The sequence below is a fragment of the Saccopteryx bilineata genome, chromosome 7 (assembly GCF_036850765.1).
Source record: "Saccopteryx bilineata isolate mSacBil1 chromosome 7, mSacBil1_pri_phased_curated, whole genome shotgun sequence".
In the NCBI taxonomy this organism is placed as follows: domain Eukaryota; kingdom Metazoa; phylum Chordata; class Mammalia; order Chiroptera; family Emballonuridae; genus Saccopteryx; species Saccopteryx bilineata.
The window spans coordinates 80,687,554-80,700,043 of NC_089496.1; the positions used below are offsets into that span (position 1 = coordinate 80,687,554).

General features: G+C 45.1%; 1 protein-coding gene and 1 non-coding gene across 8 annotated transcripts in view; both read right to left on the minus strand.

Moving 5' to 3' along the window:
- Positions 1 to 5,211: 5,211 nt before the first annotated feature.
- Positions 5,212 to 5,287, minus strand: TRNAA-AGC (transfer RNA alanine (anticodon AGC)). Its single transcript has one exon. It is a non-coding gene; the product is annotated as a tRNA-Ala (tRNA).
- A 5,758-nt stretch (positions 5,288 to 11,045) lies between these two features.
- The window catches only part of MYOF (myoferlin), a 187,010-nt gene continuing 185,565 nt past the window's right edge, over positions 11,046 to 12,490 (minus strand). For all 7 annotated transcript variants that reach the window (XM_066240064.1, XM_066240063.1, XM_066240062.1 and 4 more), the window contains one exon: positions 11,046 to 11,813. In XM_066240064.1, coding sequence (XP_066096161.1) covers positions 11,775 to 11,813 — 39 coding nt within the window. In that variant the 3' untranslated portion in view covers positions 11,046 to 11,774. The remainder of the gene's footprint in view (positions 11,814 to 12,490) is intronic.

Sequence of the window (12,490 nt, forward strand, 5' to 3'; positions counted from 1 at the left end):
CACCCCTCCGCCGCGCCTTCCTCTCTGTCTCTCTCTTCCCCTCCTGCAGCCAAGGCTCCATTGGAGCAAAGATGGCCCGGGCGCTGGGGATGGCTCTGTGGCCTCTGCCTCAGGCGCTAGAGTGGCTCTGGTCGCAACATGGCGACGCCCAGGATGAGCAGAGCATCGCCCCCTGGTGGGCAGAGCTTCGCCCCTGGTGGGCGTGCCGGGTGGATCCCGGTCGGGCGCATGCGGGAGTCTGACTGTCTCTCCCTGTTTCCAGCTTCAGAAAAAAAAAAATAAATAAATAACTTAATTTAATCTTTAAGTGTTTGGTCCCCTTGTTTGATGTTGTTAATAATTCATCTGACCTAAGGAAGTCATTTAGTAGGATCTCAAGGAGTGGGATCAGCAGATTAAAGTGACTCTGGAGTTAGATTGCTCATCTCTAAATGGTAGCCCTGCCACTAAATTGCTGTGTGAGCTTGGGCCAGTTACTTAACCTCTCTGAGCTTTCCTCATGTAAAAGAAGAAAAACATATAAGTTACTCAGCTGAATTGTTTTCCAGTTTGCTCAGATCCCTTCCTGCCTGCTGGTCTACTGCACTCTTCTGTATTGAAAGGGGCCAAGGTATGCAAATTCTTCCTTAGGCTTGGGTTGGCCAGTAGGAGGCCCTGATGGAGGGCGAGAAGAAGGAAATAACAGAAGGCTCTTCTCTCTTTTGTTCTGATTTGGGCAATGTTGCTAGTAGAGCCTGCATTACCTCTAAGGTCCCTATTCTCACAGGGCAGCCTACCTCCTCCTCTGCTGTCCCTCTTTTTTTAGGGAACGTACCTCTGTAATTAGTTCCCTCTACTGAAATCCCTCCTGTGGACTCAGTTTCTTTCTCTTTTTTTTACAGAAACAGAGAGAGAGAGAGTCAGAGAGAGGCATAGATAGGGACAGACAGACAGGAACGGAGAGAGATGAGAAGTATCAATCATCAGTTTTTTGTTGCGGCACCTTAGTTGTTCATTGATTGCTTTCTCATATGTGCCTTGACCGGAGGGCTACAGCAGATCGAGTAACCCCTTGCTTGAGCCAGCGACCTTGGGTCCAAGCGGTGAGCTTTTTGCTCAAGCCAGTTGAGCCTGCGCTCAAGCTGGCAACCTCGGAGTCTCGAACCTGGGTCCTCTGCATCCCAGTCCGACGCTCTATCCACTGTGCCACCACCTGGTCAGGCTGGACTCGGTTTCTTGACTAGACCCTGACACTCTTTTGACCTTTGCTCTACCTGAGGCTTTGAATGATCATGATAAACAATGTTTACAAGACTCAGTGTTTGTTCATAGATCGCCTTTGCAATGAGTCTGATAACATCAAAAAGAAGTTCTTCATGTTCATGTCCAATGACTCAATCATTGTGGGGAGAGAAAGCAACTTTTTAAAAATAATTTTAAAAATTTTTATTTATTGATTTTAGTGAGAGAAGAATGGAGAATGAGAGAGAGAGAAAGACATAGGAATATCGATCTGTTCCTGCATGTGCCCTGACCAGGGATTGAACCAGCAACCTCTGTGCTTTGGCATGATGCTCTGATCAACTGAGCCATCCCACCAGGGCAAAGCAACTTCTAAATTTTCTTAAAGATTATATATTGAATACAAAAGAATATCTTTATAAGATAGATACATGTGATATAAAGAATAATAAAATGGAGGCTCAGTGGTAGAGAGTTGGCCTGGCGTGCGGGGGACCTGGGTTCGATTCCTGGCCAGGGCACATAGGAGAAGCGCTCATTTGCTTCTCCACCCCTCCCCCTCTCCTTCCTCTCTGTCTCTCTCTTCCCCTCCCGCAGCTGAGGCTCCATTGGAGCAAAGATGGCCCAGGCGCTGGGGATGGCTCCTTGGCCTCTGCCCCAGGCGCTAGAGTGGCTCTGGTCATGGCAGAGCGACACCCCGGAGGGGCAGAGCATCGCCCCCTGGTGGGCAGAGCGTCGCCCCTGGTGGGCGTGCCGGGTGGATCCCGGTCGGGCGCATGCGGGAGTCTAGCTGACTGTCTCTCCCCATTTCCAGCTTCAGAAAAATACAAAAAAAAAAAAAAAAAGAATAATACAATGAACGGACACCCCTGTATCCATCATTAGGAAAAAAAATGTACTATTATTTTTGGATCCTCTGTGAGCCCCTCCCTGACTCCATCTCCCCCTCCCGCCCCAAAGATATCTAATCTCCTGAGTCTGTCATCTCATCTTTGTAGATTTACCACAGTGGTTGGCAAACTGTGGCTCGTGAGCCACATGTGGCTCTTTGGCCCCTTGAGCATGGCTCTTCCACAAAATACCACGTGCAGGCGCTACCTCGATAAGGAATGTACCTATCTATATAGTTTAAGTTTAAAAAATTTGGCTCTCAAAAGAAATTTCAATTGTTGTACTGTTGATATTTGGCTCTGTTGACTAATGAGTTTGCCAACCACTGATCTACCACATCTCTACCTCGTGAACAATATGTTTAGTTGTACATGTTTTTAAACTTTATTTAAAAGAAATACTACTGCAGGTATTCTTGCCTGATGTGTTCCTTCATTCAGCACTGTTTCCAGGGCTTATTCATATTGCGTGTAAAGCTGAGTTTCATTCACTTTCACTGCTTTATAGTATTTTATTATAGATCTACACCTCAATGCATTTTCCAATTACTATCAATGGACAGGGGTTCTGCCAGTTTTTGGCTATTTCAAACATTTTAAAATCTGGCTCCTGGCCCTGGCTGGATGGCCCAGTGGATAGAGCATTGGCCTGGAATATGGACGTCCCAGGTTCGATCCCCAGTCAGGACACACAGGAGAAGCAACCATCTGCTTCTCTCCCTCTCCCTTTCCTCCTTCTCTCCGTCTTCATCTCCTGCAGCCAGTGGCTCAGTTGGTTCAAGCATTGACCCCAGGCACTAAAAATAGTTCAGTTGATTCTAGCATCAGCCCCAGATGGGGGTTGCCCAATGGATTTCAGTCGGGGCACATGCAGGAGTCTCACTATCTCCCCTCCTCTCACTTAAAAAAATATATATATATAAATATAAATATATATATATATAAAAAATAAAAATCTGTCTCCAGGTACACGTTGGTTGAAGTTTCTTTAGCGTACAAACTGAGTAGTGGAATTGCTAGATCAGAGGGCAGGGACTGTCACCAGATAATACCACGTTATCTTCTGCAGTGGTTTATTGCCAATTTGTATTCCCACCAGCTGTATTAAAAAAAAAAAAAAAAAGCCCTGGCCAGTTGGCTCAGTGGTAGAGGGTTGGCCTGGCGTGCAGGAGTCCCGAGTTCAATTCCCAGCCAGGGTACACAAGACAAGTGCCCATCTGCTTCTCCACCCCTCCCCCTCTCCTTCCTCTCTGTCTCTCTCTTCCCCTCCCGCAGCCAAGGCTCCATTGGAGCAAAGATGGCCCAGGTGCTGGGGATGGCTCCTTGGCCTCTGCCCCAGGCGCTAGGGTGGCTCTGGTCGCGGCAGAACGATGCCCCGGAGGAGCAGAGCATCGCCCCCTGGTGGGCAGAGCGTCACCCCCTGGTGAGTGTGCCGGGTGGATCCCAGTCGGGCGCATGTGGGAGTCTGTCTGACTGTCTCTCCTGTTTCTAGCTTCAGAAAAATACAAAAAAAAAAAAAAAAAGAAAAAGGAAATGTTCACATCCCTCTTGATTCCCTAATGTTAGACTTTTAAATTTTTGCCAGTCTGGAGAGTGGGAAATGATATCTCAATGTGGCTCTACTTTGTATTTTTCTTCTTGTTGAGAGTGAGTTTCTTTGTATATTGGCCATAGAGATTTTATTTTCTAAGAGAAGCCTGTTTGAAGCTAATTATATTTCCCTGCACCTCAGGACCATGGCTGACTTGGAGCAGCTGGGGAGGGTGAGGAGGCCCAGGAAGGCAGAGAGGCTGACCTAAGTTTAGGTCACAGCTGCCAGGGTGGAGACTGTTGCCACAGCTACTCAGTCGGGGGCTTCCAGTTGATTCTGTGCCTTCATCAGGGACCCCTACTCTGATGACAAAATGTGTCTGAGCCCCGCGCTCAGCATCTTGAGGAGTTGGACGGGAAGTGGAGAAGCGGGTGGGCCGGTGTCTGGGTCTGCAGTGAACTGGCAGGCGTGTGAGCCCAGCCACGTTTTGTTCTGTGAAGTAGTGACAGACGTTGCAATTTGTCAAGAAGAGCTCAAGGTACGATTGTTTCCCCTCAACTTCTAAACATCGGCAGTTATAAATAGGCAACCTGGGCCAAACCAGCCTTGTCTACAGGTGCTGGGTTTAGCCGTCAAAATGCCCCTTTGTGACTTGTGTTTTGATCATAAGACAGGATTCACCCCTCAGTCAGCCAGCAAATACGACCTGCCTCTTAGGGCCCGACCCATAGAAGACAGGAAAAAAGTAGGTCTCCAACTTCATGGAGGGGTCTGTTTGAGGAGACCTTTCATTCTTTTATTTTTTTTAATTTTTTATTTATTTAATTTTTTTTACAGAGACAGAGAGTGAGTCAGAGAGAGGGATAGACAGGGACAGACAGACAGGAACAGAGAGAGATGAGAAGCATCAATCATTAGTTTTTCATTGCGACACCTTAGTTGTTCATTGATTGCTTTCTCATATGTGCCTTGACCGTGGGCCTTCAGCAGACCGAGTAACCCCTTGCTGGAGCCAGCGACCTTGGGTTCAAGCTGGTGACCTCGGGGTCTCGAACCTGGGTCTTCCGCATCCCAGTCCAATGCTCTATCCACTGCGCCACCGCCTGGTCAGGCGAGACCTTTCATTCTTAGCATGTTTTCCCCACTTGGTATTATGTCTTCAAGTCTCATCCATCTTGTAGCGTGTCAGAATTTCTTTCCTTTTCAAGGCTGAATCATATTTCTTTTTTTTTTTTTTTTTTTTTTTTTTTTTTTTTTTTTTTTCATTTTTCTGAAGCTGGAAACAGGGAGAGACAGTCAGACAGACTCCCGCATGCGCCCGACCGGGATCCACCAGGCACGCCCACCAGGGGCGGTGCTCTGCCCCCCAGGGGGCGATGCTCTGCCCATCCTGGGCGTCGCCATATTGCGACCAGAGCCACTCCAGCGCCTGAGGCAGAGGCCACAGAGCCATGCCTAGCGCCCGGGCCATCTCTGCTCCAATGGAGCCTTGGCTGCGGGAGGGGAAGAGAGAGACAGAGAGGAAAGCACGGCGGAGGGGTGGAGAAGCAAATGGGCGCTTCTCCTGTGTGCCCTGGCCGGGAATCGAACCCGGGTCCTCCGCACGCTAGGCGGACGCTCTACCGCTGAGCCAATCAGCCAGGGCCAAGGCTGAATCATATTTCATTGTATGTACGTACCACATTTTATGTATCCATTCATCTGATGATGGATACTTGCGTGACTTTAACCTTTGAGCTATTGTTTATAATGCTGTTCTGAGCTTCAGTGTACAATTATCTGTTTGATTCCCTGCTTTCAGTTCTTTAGAGCAGGGGTCGGGAACCTATGGCTCGTGAGCCAGATGTGGCTCTTTTGATGGCTGCATCTGGCTCGCAGACAGATCTTTAATAAAAATAATAATAACGTTAAAAATATAAAACATTCTCATGTATTACAATCCATTCATTTCCTACCACTCATGTTTATGGTTGCGGGTGGCTGGAGCCAATCACAGCTGTCCTCTGGGACAACACCAAGTTTTTATTGGATAATGTGTAATGTACACGGGTCGTTGTATGGCTCTCACGGAATTACATTTTAAAATATGTGGCGTTCATGGCTCTCTCAGCCAAAAAGGTTCCCAACCCCTGCTTTAGAGTATGTATCCAGAAGTAGAATTGCTAGACCACATGGTAATTCTTAATTTTTGTGGAACTGCTTTAGCATTTTTATCTGCCTACTGTAATTAGGAACGTGCAATTAGAACTTGATGAGGTGAGGGGGGATCTGCAACATTTTAAATAGCAGCAATTCAAGTAGGTTTTTTTTAAATTTTTTGAAATTTATTGATTTTAGCCAGAGGAAAAGAGAGAGAGAGAGAGAGAGAGAGAGAGAGAGAGACAGGAACATTGGTCTGTTCCTGTATGTGCCCTGACCAGGGATTGAACCAGCAACTTCTGTGCTCTGGCTGATGCTAACCAACCAAGCTATCTGGCCAGGGAAATACATGTACTTTCAAGAACAAAATTTCTTTCTTTCTTTTTTTTTTTTTTTTTTAATGTGAGAGAGAGAGAGAGAGACAGACAGACAGACAGACAAGAAGGAGAGAGATGAGAAGCATAAACTTGTAGTTGCAGCATCTTAGTTGTGCATTGATTGCTTTCTCATATGTGCTTTGAAGGTATGTGCTTTGAAGGGAGGGAAGGGGGCTCCAGCTGAGCCAGTGACTCCTTGCTCAAGCCAATGACCTTGGGCTTCAAGCCAGTGAGCAATCTTTGAGCTCAAGCCAGCGACCATGAGGTCATGTCTATGATCCTATGCTCAAGCTGGCAACTCCGTGCTCAAACTGGTGAGCCCAAGCTGAGGCCAGTGATCTCGGGGTTTCGAACCTGGGTCCTCAGCGTCCCAGGGTGACACTCTATCTGGAAACATTTCAAAAGCAGTATATCACTTCCTGACCCATATTTTTTTGGGTTTTTTTGTTGTTGTTGTTTTTTAGAGAGACAGAGAGAGAGTCAGAGAGAGGCATAGACAGGGACAGACAGACAGATACGGAGAGATGAGAAGCATCAATCATTAGTTTTTCCTTGCGACACCTTAGTTCATTGATTGCTTTCTCATATGTGACTTGACCGCGGGCCTTCAGCAGACTGAGTAACCCTTGGCTCGAGCCAGCAACCTTGGGTCCAAGCTGGTAAGCTTTTGCTCAAACCAGATGAGCCCGTGCTCAAGCTGGTGACCTTGGGTCTCGAACATCCTAGTCCGACGACGCTCTATCCACTGCGCCACCGCCTGGTCAGGCTTTTTTGGTTGTTCTTGTCCTATGCTGATGATGATGACGACACGATGATTAGGATAATGACTGGGGTGATAAATAGAGTATGCTGAGTGCTTACTTAGTCCCAAGCACAGTCCTAAACACTTTTGTGTCTTCGAAATCATTTTACCTTCACAATCATTCTATGAAGGGTATTGTCCCAGTTTTATAATAGATGAGGACACTGAGCTACAGACAAACAGAACTGTAAAACAAAGCGGACAAGATCATTCAATTCAGAGCTTACTTTCACAGAGGAGAAGCAGGAAGCCCGAGGGGAGATGCCTAAGTCACAGCATTACATGGTGACCGAGCTGGGGTAAGTAAGCTCACGGGCTTCCAGACGTCTGGAAACCCTGGCCCCGTGCTTTTGCCGCCTCTAAGACAGGATTCCATTCATTCATTTTGTTGATCCTGTTGACCCAGGTGAAACCTCATCCGAGAGGCTGCCCTGCCGTACGGAGATCCAGCTGGACGCTCCTGGTCCTCCTCCTGATAATTGCTGGGGCAGGACTCAGCTGAAATATGATGGGGAGAGGATTATGGGTTTGGCTCTAGGATTTTGTACAAACACATGGAAGTAGCACATTAATATTAGTCAAGGACTGAATGGGCCTTTTTAAGGAGTTGAGATAAATTTTGGCAAAATCAGGTCGCCTTGAGAAGCATTCAGTTTACTCTGTGGGAGTCAAAAAAAAAATATGATTTTTCTTTCTTGTTAAGTTTATTTAAATAGTAAAAATCTAGAGCCGGCCTGTCCCACAAAGTTGTACTCCTGAAGTTACGAGTTTGGCCATACAGATGGCAGGCCTGTGATTTTCATTATGTTGCCTTACTCGTTAGGTTTTGCTCTTAGTCCATGCTACACATTTCTCTTGTGTTTTTCTTGAACTTCATGAACTCTGGCATTTCATTTCGGGCATGTATATCCACGGGGAAAGCAGCTTCCTTTGATCTTCCTTGGGACCCCATTATGTTTAACCTAAGAAAGATTAGGGAGTTGCCATTCAACGCTGAACAAACACAAAACTCAGCTGCAAAGATGGCGGGTGCTTAATCTATTTACAACATCGACTCCATTATGAACTAATTCCACATCAAGCCGACTTTGAAAAGCATTCTTCGGAATGGAATTCCCATCTGCCTTGGGAGGTGGCGTGCACATGGTCCAGAGTACTGAATGTATTGACCTTACAAAGAAATCTATTTAGCAGGAAATATTTAAACTGTAGAGGGTTTTTTTCAACTTTGAAATCATTGTCAATGTCGGTTCCCCATATGGTAGTCAAGTTGGACTTTCTCTGAACTGCATAGATGTTTCTGGAAAGCCCCCTCGCCTTCTAGTTGTGTTTGTAATAACATCTGCTCAATAGTATGAAACAAGTCAACCTCAGTCTTTGAACAAACAATCCCGAGTTGGGGTGAATTTGAAGGGGCAGGAGCTGCCACTGAGCCAGCACCTGGAGAGCCGGTCTACGCAGCACCCCTCTGCTCCCTTTTCAAAATGGGTTTCAGAACTCGGCACATCTTTTAAATAGCTCTTGAAAGCAACACGCAGGTCTAATTGCGACATTTTTTTTTTTCTTCTAGCTTTACAAGGAGAAAGGAGGAACGAAACAAAATCAAGTGTGAGGCTGTCAGGATTTTCAGTTTCCTGTCACCCTGAAGACATTGATGGAGATTTATTTTCCTAATGAAGGCTCCAATGTTAATGGTGGCACTTGCTAGAATCAGTTAGGACTAAGTGTCATTTAATTTGCAGTGAAGCGATAATCTGACTGGACTGTGATTAGTTCCAGCTTTTAGCTATCATTTATAGGTCACCAGGCGGCTAACAACCTCAAATGAGGGACCATTATCTTTTGACAAGATGGAGCTTTTTCTGGGGCTTGGGGGGATGGGAGGAAAGCCTAGCTCAATACTCTCTCTGGGAATTAGTTCATTCCTAATAGAGCTTGGCTGTCATTTCTTCAAAGGAATTACACTCGCAGATTCCAGTAGGTATGCTGAAGAAAAAGAAGTCTTTCCTCGCGGCCATTCATTTATCCACTTAGCAACTGTAACTTGAATGAGGCACTATGGGAGAGTGTACTCACAGTTCTCTGAAAGGCTAGTACTCAGACTGCATATACTGGTATGGCTGTTCTAATTTTTTATAGCCATTATCCATTGCAATGGGGTGAAGCATCTGCTCTGAACAGGGCTGCCAATACCATACTGGTTGTTAAACATTCGGAATAACAAATTTGCACGGAACAACTTTGCTTCATTGTGGAGCCTCCCTTTTTATCCAAGAAAACATCATTTTAAATAAAAATGTTTCTCTTTCATTATTTAGAGTGCTCCCTAAATTAGATAAAAGCTACAGACCTTCTGTTAATTATAAGCAAGATGCTGTGATGTTGTTAGAAAGTAGGAGTTTGGGTAGAGGTACAATGTGACCTGAAAGGGTGGGAAGGTTATGTGGGACATGACCTCGCGGACTTAGAGAGGAGACCTCGAGGGGCCTGGGGAAGCGGCAAGGGTCCCAATTTAGCTAGTGCTGTGTCTCAGCCTCTTTATGTATTGAGCATGCTGTGAATGCTAAGATTTTTGGCAGAACCTCGAAGAGAATAAAAATGATCAAAATATGAAACGACTCAGCAATTATGCCAAGACAGTCACCATTGTGGCATAACATTGTCTAAATGTTCAAAAACATCGCTATTTTCACACCATTTCTTGTTCCCTTTAGTTCCGTGTTGTTCTTTTTTTCTTTTAATGTTTAAATTTTATTTATTGATTTTTTTTATGTGTGTGACAGAAACAGAGAGACAGAGAGAGAAACAGATAAGGACAGACAGACAGAAAAGGAGTGAAATGAGAAGCATCAATTCTTTATTGCAGCTCCTTGGTTGCTCATTGATTGCTTTCTCATATGTGCCTTGTCTAGGAGACTCCAGCAGAGTGAGTGACCCCTAGCTCAAGCCAGCGACCTTGGGCTCAAGCCAGCAACCTTTGGGCTCAAGCCAGCAACCCTGGGGTTATGGCTATGATCCCATGCTCAAGCCAGTGACCCTGTCTCAAGCTGGTGAGCCCACGCTCAAGCCAGATGAGCCTGTGTTCAAGCCAGCGACCTCGGTGTTTCGAACCTGGGTCCTCTGCATCCCAGTCTGATGCTCTATCCACTGTGCCACTGCCTGGTTAGGCTATTTATTGATTTGAGAGAGAGAGAAAAAAAAACAAACACATCGATTTGTTGTTCCACGTATTCATTCACTCACTGGTTGATTTTTGTATGTGCCCTGATCAAGGATTGAACTTACAACCTCAATATAGCAGGATGATGCTCTAACCAACTGAACTACCTGGTCAGGGCTGTGTTTGCTGATCTCACCACAGTCTGATATATCAACAGGACAGTGTTCTCACGTGTGTTTTTTTTTTTTTTGTTTTGTTTTTTACAGAGGCAGAGATAGACAGGGACAGACAGACAGGAACAGAGAGAGATGAGAAGCATCAATCATCAGTTTCTCGTTGCGCATTGCGACTTCTTAGTTGTTCATTGATTGCTTTCTTACATGTGCCTTGACCGTGGGCCTTCAGCAGACCGAGTAACCCCTTGCTGGAGCCAGCGACCTTGGGTCCAAGCTGGCGAGCTCTTTGCTCAAGCCAGATGAGCCCGCGCGCGACCTCGGAGTCTCGAACCTGGGTACTTCCGCATCCCAGTCCGACGCTCTATCCACTGCGCCACCGCCTGGTCAGGCTCACGTGTGTTTTAAAAGACATGCTGACTGTCTTTAGCGTGGGCATGGAGTCCACTAGGTTGTTGCTGTCATTCGTTATGTGACCATCTCAGCTCTATGCTCCTCTAGACAGCCTTCTCACTGGTGGTATTGTATTGTGGTTAAAAGAAGTTAAGAAGGGGAGAACCCAGACTGACGAGGTTCAAATTCCAGCTCTCCCCATTCATTGGTTGTGTGGCCTTGGGTGAGTTACTTAACTTCTTTGTTCCTTAATTTCTTCAATTGTAAAAAGGGGTTAATAATGTTACCTACCCTTATAGGGTTACCTTGAGGATTAAATGAGTTACACATACAGCACTTAAAACAATGTTGTGCATAGAATAAGTATTTTTTAATAAGTGTTAGCTTTTATTATTTATTACATTAGCCTCAGTGTGACCCGCTGGCCAAGGTTTGTCAGCACACATATGAAGTGTTTATGGCCCAGTGGTATGCCGTGGCATTTCGTGCACTGAGACCCTGAGGACTGAACCAGTCTCCTTCCCAACTCAGCCCACAGTCACAAGTGGCTACGTGTTAAAAGTGCAACATTTTTATCGGGGTTTATCACAGAGTTTGAATAGATACTCATGACATATATCCATACAAAATATCATAACAGTGGCTGTAGGCATACATAGAATGACTAGATATTCTGTTTTTACGGTGCATAGTCCCTTTCGTTGATTACAAATAAGAAGAATATGAAGTCAAGATACAGGAATTTTTTAAAATCGATTTCAGCAATTTCCAAAATTGAATTGTAGAACTAAGAGCACATATGAAAAGAAAAAGATTTTTAAATGGAACCAGCCACTTGAAAATTATCCTGAAAAACATGGTAAAAAAAATTTAATACTTCAAAAGAGAACAAGATAAAAATGTTGCGAGTTGGCCCGACTCTCCGGGACCTGGACCCTCTCGGAACTGCTGGGCTCGGGCGGAGCCGTAGAATCTACCCCTGGAATGTAGTCTCAGACACAAACAAAATCACTCTTGAGTTTTGGTCCATAAACACAGCCAGGATTCCCTCCTTGCTGATGACTCTTGAAAGGAAGACTTTAGTTTTATTATGCATTTGGCCTCACAATCTTCATTGACAAATAGTTCTGAAAAGGAAGCAAAAACAGTATAAAATGTACATATTTAATTTAGGGTTTCTCAGCCTTGACACTATTGACATTTAGAACCAGATGAATCTTTCTCACTGGGGGCTGTCCCGGGCATTGTGGGTGCTCAGCAGTGGCCCTGGCCTTTTTCCTACCCACTAATGCCAGTGCACACCCCAGCTGTGACAACCAGAATGTCTCCAGACATTGCCAAGTGCTCTCTGGGGGACAAAAATCTCCCCTAGTTGACAACCACTAGTTTAAATCGTTAGAACCTAAATCAAGAAATAAGAAATAACTATGAGGAATTTTTTAAATGGTCAAGACAGACTGGACTAATTATAACTAGAAAATAAGTGTACATATACTTCTAGTTAACACACTGAAACTATTATACTAGGGAAAACAAAGACAAAAGTCTCTGCTGTTGTGTTACATGACTAGGCTACTCAATACAAACTAATTTATATTATTATATTATTAATATGAGTTGAAGTAAGAATATTTGAATGCCTGGATTATTCCTTCTCCATTTGGCAAACTGGTCTTAAATGCCCCCTCCTTGTTGAAACCATCCTTGGCATTGGCTCTTATAGTCATTTGCTTATATCTTTTAATAGCTCGCTTCTCATAGTAGTTTACTTGTCCATATAGTTGCTTGTCCCTGGGCTATGAGC